This window comes from Xenopus laevis, chromosome 6S, assembly GCF_017654675.1.
Source record: "Xenopus laevis strain J_2021 chromosome 6S, Xenopus_laevis_v10.1, whole genome shotgun sequence".
Lineage (NCBI taxonomy): Eukaryota > Metazoa > Chordata > Amphibia > Anura > Pipidae > Xenopus > Xenopus laevis.
In genome coordinates, this window is record NC_054382.1 from 99,880,141 (window position 1) to 99,892,593 (window position 12,453).

At 35.1% G+C, this 12,453-nt stretch overlaps 1 protein-coding gene across 2 annotated transcripts in view; it reads right to left on the reverse strand.

Moving 5' to 3' along the window:
* Positions 1-258: 258 nt before the first annotated feature.
* Positions 259-12,453, reverse strand: part of LOC121395158 (protein ALKAL-like) — a 45,660-nt gene continuing 33,465 nt past the window's right edge. For both annotated transcript variants that reach the window (XM_041567869.1, XM_041567868.1), the window contains 4 exons: positions 11,288-11,341; positions 2,371-2,451; positions 1,851-1,927; positions 259-481 (listed from right to left, as the gene is read on the reverse strand). In XM_041567869.1, the coding sequence (XP_041423803.1) occupies positions 1,863-1,927; positions 2,371-2,451; positions 11,288-11,341 (200 nt within the window). In that variant the 3' untranslated portion in view covers positions 259-481; positions 1,851-1,862. The remainder of the gene's footprint in view (positions 482-1,850; positions 1,928-2,370; positions 2,452-11,287; positions 11,342-12,453) is intronic.

A 12,453-nucleotide genomic window follows, 5' to 3' on the forward strand; every position in this document is an offset into this window, starting at 1 on the left:
AGTTGTATTTATCAGCTCTGGGCAATATATTAAAAAACAAAAAATGTTATACAGTAGAACCCCCATTTTACATTCTTCAGGGGACCAGAAAAAAAGGTGTAAAATCAGGGAAACGTATTATACATTATATATCTATAGGCGGGACCACAAAAATGGTGTAAAATCAGAGAAATGTATTATGCATACTATATATATATATATATATATATATATATATATATATATATATATATATATATATATATATATATAGGCGGGACCACAAATACAGTGTAAAATTAGGGAAAACTTAAAATCATGGGATGTAAAATTGAGATTTTACTGTATTCACATGATTATGGAATGTTCAACATAATGTAAAAGATGCCTTCAAGATGTAAACAGTAGCTCAGATCATCATGGGATAAAACATCCGTACTATCTCAGAGTAGTATCAAGGCACATTCTTGGCAGATCGGAGTTCTGTTTTAGTAAATAAGATCTGAAATAATAATTAAGATAAAAGTTAATTCATAGAAAGGATTCAGCTAGCTAACATATTCATTTTATGTAAAATAGTAGTTTTACCAATTTATGTTGTTAAAATATATTTATCTTTATGCATATATGCATACAAATCTTAAAAATGGTAAAATATTTATATTTTAAATAAGGTGACTTGATTTCAGCATTGTGAGGAACCCAATATCCTGTTGGATGGCACCATTCATTTAAAGGAGAAGGAACGCTACGGAGGCATTTTATTGCCAATAGATTAGCTGCAATAGTGCAAGCTAGAATGCTATATTTATTCTGTAGAATGTTTTACCATACCTGAGTAAAAAGCCCTAAAAGCTCTCTGTTTGTTTAGGATAACAGCTGTAGTATTAGCTTGTTATGACAGTCTCTCCCTGCTCACTTATAGATCTGCAATCAGATTACAACAGAGAAGGGGAAGAGGAGCAAACTGAGCATGCTCACGCCCGGGGCAAGGAGGTTTAAGCTGAAAACAGGAAGTTTGATACAGAAGCTCATGTGTACACAAAAGAAGGAAAGAAATGCTGTGTTTCTTTTGACAGAGGACTCAGAGCCGCACTACTTCGAGGGTTTATCCAGAATGTTCAGAACCTGGGGTTTCCCGGATAACATATCTTTCTGTAATTTGGATCCTCATGCCTTAAGTCTACTAGAAAAACACTTGAACATTAAATAAACCCAATAGGCTGGTTTTGCTTCCAATAAGGATTAATTATATCTTAGTTGGGATCAAGTAAAAGGTAATGTTTTATTATTACTGAGAAAAAGGAAATCATTTTTACAAATTTGGATAATTTGGATAAAATGGGTCTGTGGGAGACCATTCTGTAAGCAAATCATTTTTTAGCATTTTAGATTTCCCTTTTCTCTGTAATAAAAAACAGTACCTTGTATAGTACTTGATGGTGACTATGTTCCATGAATCCATATTGGTGGCTTGTTAGTTTCTATTTTATTTTACATATTACTTCACTGTAAGTCATAGATTCTGTATAATATGTCATTGTATTAATCTTCTTATTCTGCATACTATTTGTTATCATATTGATTTTTATGGTTTATTGTGAAAACCAAATAAAATATTTCAAATCATATTGGTGGCAAAACAATACTATTGGATATATCTCATGTGGACTAAAGGCATGGTGATCCAACGTATCTGGAAATATCCAGGTCCCTAGAATTCCAGGTAATAGATCCTATAGCTGTACTGCGCACCATTTACAGATACTTTCTAGAACACTTCACCAGATCTCACCCTAATGACTATAATTAATATTTTAAAAGCAATATATAGGGTAAAGGCAAGCAAATCAGGAACTGAATATACTTACATCAGTATCTTTTTAAGGTCGTGAACACAATGAGCTTTTTGCTAACCGTGTCAGCAGCCTTGCACATCTTTTGTAGTCTATAACAGAAACAAGAATTTTCAAGAACTTTTTTTTTTGCAAAAATATAAATAAATCCAAAACACTCACACAAAATATACATATTTTAAAATTTGGCAGAACTTTTAGGATTCAGATTCTGTAGATATTAGTGTTTAGATTCCTAAGAGCTTGTTATAGGGAAGCAATGTCAGCAAAGGAGAGGGCTACAAGGTCATTGGCCATTTGGGGCAATGAAACCCACATGAGGCTTACATTATAAAGTTATAAGGCAGCTTGGCAGACATGGATTAGATAGAGGGCATGAAACCAAAATCATTATGTAATTACAACTAGTCACTTTCATAAACAAAGATGCTTTGCAATTTCTGTAAATAAATGTATATTATCCAATAACAAGACTGGAAAGTGCAGGTCTACATTATGGGCAAATCTTAAAAGTTTTTTTTATGCTGCTACTTACAAAGGGGTGTTGAACAGTCCTTTGTGTTGTGGTAAACTCGAATAAAATGTTTGTTGCATTCAGATGAGAATGTGACTGGACCTAGACAAGAAAAAATACATAAACATAAGAAATATAAAAAACATTCCCACAGTTAATATGTTATTTGTATACTTATTCTTTAATACTTTAAACTGATGCACACTTTCAGAGCTTTTCATTAAGCCTATTGGCTACAGTTATTTTACAACTGCTTGTAATCAGTGCTTGAATTAGAGTGAAAAAAGTGGAGACATGCTCTGTGTGATGAGCCTAGCGCAGCATGCTAAAACAAGCCCCTCCCACAACCATAAGCCACACCCATTGTTATATTGGGTGCTTGGGGGCAGCTATTCAAGCACAGGATACACAGTAGATAACAGATAAGTACTACTATAGTTTATATAAACAAGCTGCTGTGTAACCATGGGGGCAGCCATTCAAAGCTGAAAAAAGGAGAAAAGGCACAGAAAACAAAGCAGATAACAGATAAGCTCTGTAGTATACAATGGGGTTCTGCATATCTTATCTGTTATCTACTCTGTGTCCTGTGCTTGAATGGCTGCCCCCATGGCCACACAGCAGCTTGTTTACTATAGTAGTGTTTCTGAAGCAAACACCCCAGTTTTACCAGTGCAGGGCAACAGTACATTATTTATTCATTTCTTAAAAACACCTTTATTTGTTCATGTAACTGTTCTTTTAATGTCCAGTATACATAGATTAACCTAAGTATGTGACTTGTAGGGACCCCAAGTATGGCTTTTATTGGCTGTCATTCCAGCTTCTGCAAACACAGCTCCTTGTCTGTGTATTTTGTGTCCTAACAGAGCACAACCCCATATATTTTTTTGTTTCCCCTGTTTTCTCTTTTTCTCTATAATCCTCTCAGATGCCTCCACTTCTTTATCTGTTTAACACTTCTCTATCTCTTCTCTATTTCTCTCTCAGCAATCTTTTCTCTCCTTTTGGGGCAAATTCCCTAAGCAGCACAAATTCGCTAGCAACCACTTCGCCCACTTCGCCAGGCATAAATTTGGCAGGACAACACTAATTCCCTAAAATGCGAAGTTGCGTCCACGGCGCCAAACGCTGGCGAAGTTTAGCTAGCATGTGTCTCTTTCGCTAGCGAAGATACGCCTGCGCCCCCTTAGGGAAATAACGAAGTACCGAAATGACTTCATGCTGGCGAATTAACACTAGCTTTAGCCACTTCGCCCTTTAGGGAGTCTAAGTTGTAATGCACAAAGTTCTCTTTAGCTTCTATATCGGTTAGTACTTTTATGTTATTTGTGTATTTAATGTATACACACTTCTATTGACAGCACTGCAGAATATGTTGGAACTATACAGAATAATAATAAACAACTAGTAGATCAAGATGTTGGCTTTTTCAAAGCCAACATAATTATTTGTAGACTTACAGGCTTTACTCAAAATGTGATGTACTTTTCATACTTAAACTCTACAGATGCTGGACAAACAGAAATAGTAAGCATATTTCATTTTTATTTAGAACAAAGGAAATTGAATATGTGTTTCTAAAATATCTCAACAAATGATAACATCTGCTAACAACATGTCCAAAGTTTTATTATTGTTATTGCTGTTTTTATTATTATCTTCACTCTTAAATTGTGTTTTTATTATTATCTTCACTCTTAAATTGTGCTACCATAGGCATAGGCAATTGAGCAGTGGGCTATCTATCCTAGAAAAAAGCACTTTTTATATTTGAGTATGGAGTTGACTTTAAATCCAATGGAAAAAGTTATATTGGAGCAAGTCATTTGATAATTGCTATGCCTCATGTGACTTTCAAAATCATGCAGTATGTTTATTTCTTGTTGGAAAGACAAGTGACAAATGTACCTGCAGTTCTGTCAATATAATTTAATCGCTAAGGCCAACTTGAACAGACAATACTGCTCAATACCCCCAGGATATTCATCACATATAACAAACACTTTCCTAGAAGAAGGCCACTTTATTAACCTTTGGCTGTACTCTACTTGACTTTGAGACCCTCAAATAATCAAATAGACAGGTACTGACGTTACTATTGTGCTGGTCACCTTGTCTCTTGCTTGGGAAGATTGGGTAGGTACTAGTATCAGGTACTAGTATTAGTTTCATGGATTACAGGAAAGCAGGAACAGATTAAAATAATTCCTTAGGCCATAGAATAACCATTTCTGTCTAAATTAGCATGGTGTGATTTTAAGTAAAAACATTATACTGTGAGCTTGCCAACATTTTGAAATTCTGTCATTAACAGTGAAAGTAATTAGCTATAGTAGATCCAATTTAATAAACCTCATTTGTATATTATCTGTTACTGAAGAATTGCTTAATAGTCTTGAAAGATATCTGCAGAGTTTTTTCTAAATATATTTCTCATTTAACATATTTAACCCATTAATTGTTTGTAACCATAAGTTTAAAAAAGGTATTTTTTTTAAAGTATAAGGGCATGAGAGAACTGTGGTTACATAGAGATATTAAACAATTTTGGTAAATCTTATATGATGCTAAAGGCATTTAGATGCCCACTACTAATACAAACTGGGGGTCATTTATAAACTTCGCGCAAGGCAGATTGATTCGCAAAGTGAATATATTTGCCCTGTGCATGGTTATATTTATAAAGCTGAATAAGTGTGTGCAAACATTTTTTTTTCACAATGCGAATGTCTATAAGAGCTTTTTAAATATGTCAAAAATTCGCTAATTGTGAATATTTATGCGCACACTCTGCGACTGCATTACACCACAACTTTGGTGGCGGAAAAAATATTCGCAAAACAGTTTCGCAAAGAGCGAATTAAAGTTACTGTCAACGCTATTTTTGTGCACAACAACCTCGCACATTGGGTGCGATCGTGCAAACTCCCGTCTAATTTGCGAGCCATATGAAAATGTATTCACAATGCGAATTCGCAAAAACCGAAAAGACGGGCAGAGCAGTGCAATAGTTTAGCGTTCAGGAAAAAACATGGGCAATACAACCATTTGCAAATAAATATGCGCTGCGTGAACTTTATAAATAACTAACTTCACTGTGGTTCTTGATATGAAGTATAACTAGACTACCTGGTGATTTCCCTGCCTTTCCCTGCCCTTCCCTGACCCACCTTATAGGTACCTCTCCATTTTCCCCTTAAAGGAAATGACATAAGTTCTATTTGTTGGCTGTGATTTGTCATGGCTATGAAGGCATTTTTACACGATTACACGATTTTAGCAAAAACAAATATCACTTTTGTCTACCCCAGGGTATCTTATGGCATTTTGTAGCCGTAACAAGTAGTAACACGTGGATTTGCTCTAAGACATGCTGCTCTAGTGGTATTGTTCTGTATCTATAACCCTGTTAATGCCTTATTTATATCATATATATGTGGTAATTTGTCTTTTTAAAACCTGTGAGTGCAGCTCCTTTTGAACAACCCTGCACCCAGGCATTCCTAGCTATGTATATGAGCGTCTACCCTTTGGTGCACATTTATTTAGCGCGAGTATAGGATTAGAAGGAAAAATACTTCGAATTTTGAAGTATTTTTTTGGCTACTTAGACCATCGAATTGGCTACTTCGACGATTCGAACTAAAAATCGTTCGACTATTCGACCATTCGATAGTCGAAGTGCTGTCTCTTTAAAAAAAACTTCAACCACCTACTTCACCACCTAAAACCTACCGAGCACCAATGTTAGCCTATGGGGAAGGTCCCCATAGGCTTTCCTAGCAATTTGTGATCGAAGGAAAATGGTTCGATCGATGAATTAAAATCCTTCGATTCAAAGGATTCAATCGTTAATTTGTAGTCGAAGGATTTAACTTCGATGGCCGAATATCGAGGGTTAATTAACCCTCAATATTCGACCCATAGTAAATGTGCCCCTATGTGTTAATACAGGTATGGGACCTGTTATCCAGAATGCTCGGGACCTGGGGTTTTCCGGATAACATATCTTTCCGTAATTTGGGTCTTCATGCCTTAAGTCTACGAGAAATTCATTTAAACATTAAATAAACCCAATACGCTGGTTTTGCTTCCAATAAGGATTAATTACATCTTAGTTTGGATCAAATACATGCTCCTGTTTTATTATTACAGAGAAAAGGGAAACCATTTTTCAAAATTTGGATTATTTGGATAAAATTGAGTCTATGGGAGACGACCATTCCATAATTTGGAGCTTTCTGGATATCGCGTTTCCGGGTAAGTGATCCTATACTTGTATATATATATATATATATATATATATATATATATATATATATATATATATATATATATATATATATATATATATATATATATATGTGTGTGTGTGTGTGTGTGTGTGTGTACATGTAGGGTAGACTCTCGTATACATAGCTAGGAATGCCTGGGTGCAGGGTTGTTTAAAGCCGAATCCAGTGATATATATATATAAAACCAGTATCATGTTCATATCAAATGGTTTAAGGGTAAGAAGCCCACTGTGGGTGGTGCCTGTCCAGATTCTGCTCTCTGTACTGACTTACTGACTGCAATGTTTTTATCTAGAACTTAGTGCTGTGCACCCCTTAGTACTTTTGCACTTACATTCCCACGGTCAAGAATGACCCCCTATCATTTTATTTTGAAAAATCCCTTAAAGTCTTTTTGTGAAAAGCTCCTTAGAATGGAAGTTGGATAAAAGAGGAACTAATAAAAAGATATGTATTTAAACATTAAATACTGATAAATATGTTGAATTCCAATGAATTTGCTATCTAGCTAAAGGATAGTTTTCCATAGAATGGAAACTGATTATAAAAGCCAATGAATGTAAAGATATTGGGATACAACATATGACTGCCATCTATAACATAGATGCTTGATAGAAGATCTTCCTCACTGAATTCCTTTCACTAAACTGATAAATTATAGATTGCCAGAGAAGGGAAACATGCAAAGGGATTATGAGAGTTAAAGGTCATAAAGCTATGGGATTAACCTGATGACTGCAAAGTATAACACAACACATGAGCACACACTGCTGCTCCATAATGACACAACAGTAAGTACAAGAGTTATATTTTTACCCCAACATATCAGTATCATTTATATCAATATTTTCAAACTTGATGCACAAATCTTCCTAGTGTTGTCATATTGTTTGTGATTTATGGTTTCATGAAAACAGCACACATTCCTTTTAATGATTCACTTCCATACAGTATATAGGTGGGAATGTTGCCCATTAAGCCCTGGTACATAACCTTGCTGTGGAAAAGATCTCATATGGGGGAATGTAATAAAAGTCTCTAACGGAAAAACTATTCGCAATGCAAAAAGTTATGCCTTTGCGCAAACAAATTTGGCTTTGTGCGAATTAAATATATCTTTTGCGAAACCGGAAACTGTTTAGCGACCACTTCCGACAGTGGAGGACCTTTTGCGAATTTTATAGTTTGTGCCAATGCGCAGTCAATGTAATAAAACTTCTTACTGAAAAAGTCTTTATGTTTGCTCCAAAAGCACTTCTTAAGAGTGCGCAATTAAAATTCGCAATGCAATAACAGTTTAAGGAACAATATTACATTGCGAGATGTGGGTTTGTATTCTTATTGGTGCGAATTGTTTTGCTCTTTACGACTTTAATTACATTCCCTCGATAGTGTTTTATTCCTTAGTTCAGATTTCCCACAATTTCTTCTTATGTGCAAGGTTGAGATGGACAATGACAAAGCTAAACGCATGAGGTTTATGGAACACTGTTTTAAAGTATCAGAGATCAAACAAGGCATTAGCAAGTCTTACATCTTATTGTCATATCCGGATGGTATTATATGTATTCCTTGACCTGTCACGTAAACACTGTGGGGTTGATTTATCAAGGGTCGAAGTAAAATACATCAAATTATATATCGAATATCGAATTTGAAGGATTTTAGTGCAAAAGCTTTGATCGAACTATCAAATAAAAATCGTTTGTTCAAACAATGAAATAGTTTGAATCAAACGATTCGAACGATTTTAAGCGATTGATCAAAGGATTTATATTGGACCAAAAAAACCATATATGTAGTGCTGGGGAAGGTCCCCATAGGTAGTGCGCCGTTTCGGTTCACCGGAAAAGTATTTTGTAAAGAGACAGTACTTTGATTATCGAATGGTCGAATAGTCAAACCGATTTTTACTTTGAATCGTTCGAATCATTCGATTCGATCGAATTTGATCTATTCGATGGTCGAAGTACCAAAAAAAATACTTTGAAATTCGAATATTTTTCCATTCGAATTATTCACTCAAGCTTAGTAAATCTGTCTCTGTGATTATTGTAGGCTGAGGCCTGCTCTCACATTGATGTCTTAAGCAACCTATAATGATGTCAAAAACCTTGTTTGCCATTATTCTTTGTAGCAAGCATATATAAATATAACAGAGCATTTACGTGTTTATTTTTATATATTAGTAAGCCAGCCATTCTTTAAACAATACCTGCTTTGATTTTACTTTACACCACCTAGGACCAGGCAAGATTCGAATATCGAAGTCGAAGGATTTACCGCAAATAGTTTGATCGAACGAAAAATCATTCGATCGAACGATTAAATCCTTCGAATCGTTGGATGCAAAGGATTTTAATCCATCGATCAAACGATTTTTCTTCGACCAAAAAATTGCCAGGAAGCCTATGGTGACCTTCCCCATAGGCTAACATTGCACCCTCGGTAGGTTTTAGGTGGCGAAGTAGGGGGTCAAAGTTTTTTTTAAAGAGATATTACTTCAATTATCGAATGGTCGAATATTCAAACGATTTTTAGTTCGCATCGTTCTATTCGAAGTCATAGTCGAAGGTCGAAGTAGCCAAAAAAAACATTCGAAATTCGAAGTTTTTTTTATTCTATTTCTTCACTTTTCTTCTATTTCTAAGTAAATGGGCCCCTTAAATAAGATTTTCTCGTTGATCGGGCCCAAATATGTGTATTTAAATGCAGAACAACGCAGTGTTCTGTTTTTTTTAGGAACCAGGATTATAGGCACAAAATGCTTTGCACATTTGGGGGCAGATTTATCAAGGGTCGAATTGAAAAATCTAATTTTTAAATTCGAATTCCGAGCTAATTTTAGTGTACTTCGACTAGTGAATAGTCCAAAAAAAAATTGAAAATTTGAATCGAAATTTATCATGTACTGTCTCTTTAAAAATTCAACTATTCACCATCTAAAACCTGCCGAATTGCTGTTTTAGCCTATGGGGGACCTCCTAGAACCTCATTAGAGTCATTTGGTTTATTTTTAAAATACTTTGAAATAATTCGAACAAATATGATCCCAATTCGATTCTAATGATTGAATACAGCCTATTCAGTCGAATTTAAAAGATTCAATTTCGGTTGTTTTTTTTTATTTGAATTTCGAGTTGATGGGAGTTTAAAATAACTCCCATCACCTTGAAATTTAACCCTTGATAAATCTGTCTCACTAACTGGCTATATGCACCAGAAGAAAGCTGTGATTTTATAATGCTGCAGTTTGATTGAATGGAATGGAAATGAATGCAGGAATCAACCAACTCAAAACATTTGTTGATTTATTGTTTCGGTAATTGGCAGGAATTCATATAGACATATATCCTCACCCCTCCTGTTTGCTAGATGTTTGCTCACTTACGTTCATAAGTTGAAGAGAAACATAAAGATATATTTTTGGGGGGTTCCTTCCACCAGGCAATATTTGTATCAGTACTTCAGGCAGAATTCAGGAACTGTAATTTGCAGTACAGGTATGGGACCTGTTATCCAGAATGTTTAGGACCTGAGGGTTTCTGGATACCAGATGTTTCTGTAATTAAGGGGCCCATTCACTAAGCTCGAGTGAAGGATTCGAATGAAAAAAATTCGAATTTCGAACTATTTTTTGGGTACTTCGACCATCGAAGTGGTTAAATTCGTTCGAATACGAACGAAATCGAACGAATCGAACGAAAAATCGTTCGACTATTCGACCATTCGATAGTCGAAGTACTTTCCCTTTAAAAAAAACTTCGACCCCCTACTTCGCAGATAAAACCTACCGAAGTCAATCTTAGCCTATGGGGAAGGTCCCCATAGGTTTGCTAACCTTTTTTTGATCGAAGGATTTTCCTTCGATCGAACGATTAAAATCCTTTGAATCGTTCGATTCGAAGGATTTAATCGTTCGATCGAACGAAAAATCCTTCGATCGATCGAACGAACGTTTAGCGCTAAATCCTTCGACTTCGATATTCGAAGTCGAAGGATTTCAATTCGAGGGTCGAATTTCGAAGTATTTTTTACTTCGAAATTCGACCCTTAGTGAATCTGCCCCTAAGTCTACTACAAAATCATATAAACATTAAGGGGCAGATTTACTAAGCTCAAATTAATTTTTTTTTGCATTATAAGCCTATGGGGATCTTCTACAAGCATATACTACGTTTTTGGCATAGAATAAAAATCCTTCGATCGATCACTGAAAATCGTTTGAATCGTTCGAATTGATTTTATTCGATCGATCAAATGCTTATTTTAGCGCTAAATCCTTCAAATTCGATATCGATTTAGAAGGATTTCAATTTGATGGTTGAATGCGAGGGTTTTAACCTCTCGAAATTCGACCCTTGATAAATCTGCCCCTAAATTAACCCAATAGGCTGGTCTTGCTTCCAATAAGGGTTAATTATAACATAGTTGGGATCAAGTACAAGGTAATGTTTTATTATTACACAGGAAAAGGAAATCATTTTTAAAAATTTGGATCATTTGGATAAAATGCAGTCTATGGGAGACTACCTTTCTGTAATTCAGAGCATTCTGGATAATGGGGTTTCCGGATGACGGATCCCATACCTGTAATATATATGCCTAAAAATGAAATTATTAGAAGCCGTTTCCCCTACCTGTAAAATGATTTATGAACTTGTCTTTTAGGCTGGGATCCCGAGATAATATTTCTGTCAAAAACAAAGAAAATATATATTAGGACAATCATTAACCTGTATATTGAATCGGTAAGGAAAAAAAAAAAAATATTCATAACGTGAAAATGTATGCCTTTGCACAAACAAATTTTCCTTTGTGTGAATTTAATATAACTTTTGCGAACCCGGAAACTGCTTAATGACTTCTTCCAACAGATTTGCGACTTTTAGGGGCAGGTTTATCAAGGGTCGAAGTGAATTCTTGAAGTTGAAAATTTTTTTGAATACTTCGACCATCGAATAGGATACTACGACTTCGAATTTACTTCGACTGATTCGAAGTAAAAATCGGTCGACTATTCGACCAGTCAATAATCGAAGTACTGTCTCTTTAAAAAAACTTCAACTTCAATACTTCGTCAAGTTAAACCTGCCGAAGTGCTATGTTAGCCTATGGGGACCTTCCAGAGCAATCTTCTAAGTTTTTTTATATTCGAAGGAAAATCGCACGATAAAATCGTACGATTCAAAGTACGATTGGAGTACGATCGTAGGATCATACTACGATCTTACGATGAATAAAATCCTCCGACTTCGAATGTCGGAGGATTCTATTTGATGGTCGAATTTCAAAGTATTTTCCACTTCGAAATTCGACCCTTGATAAATCTGCCCCTTATAATTTGTGCCATTGCGCAGTGAATGTAATAAAACTTCTTACTGAAAAAATTATGTTTGCTCCAAAAGATTACGACACCTTCAAGCACTTCTTGTGGGCAATGCGCAATTAAAATCGCCATGTGCAATTAAAATTTGCAATGCAATAATATTACAGTGTGAAATGCTCATTTTTATTCTTATTTGTGCAAACTGTTTTGCTCTTTGTGACTTTTATTCCATTCTCCCATATGTCATTCAAATATTTGTAATGGAAACGAATGTTTAAAGTGTTTTCTACAACACGGAAAAATTCGAACATTATGGGGCAGATTTATCAAGGGTCGAATTGAAAATTCAAATTTTGAGTTTATTTTAGTGCAATTCAACTAGGAAATAGTCCACATTCGATTCAATTTTAAAAAAAATCGTTTATGCACGTGACTATTCTAACGCACGGCCAAATTTTTTTGATGCGGTGGATTTTT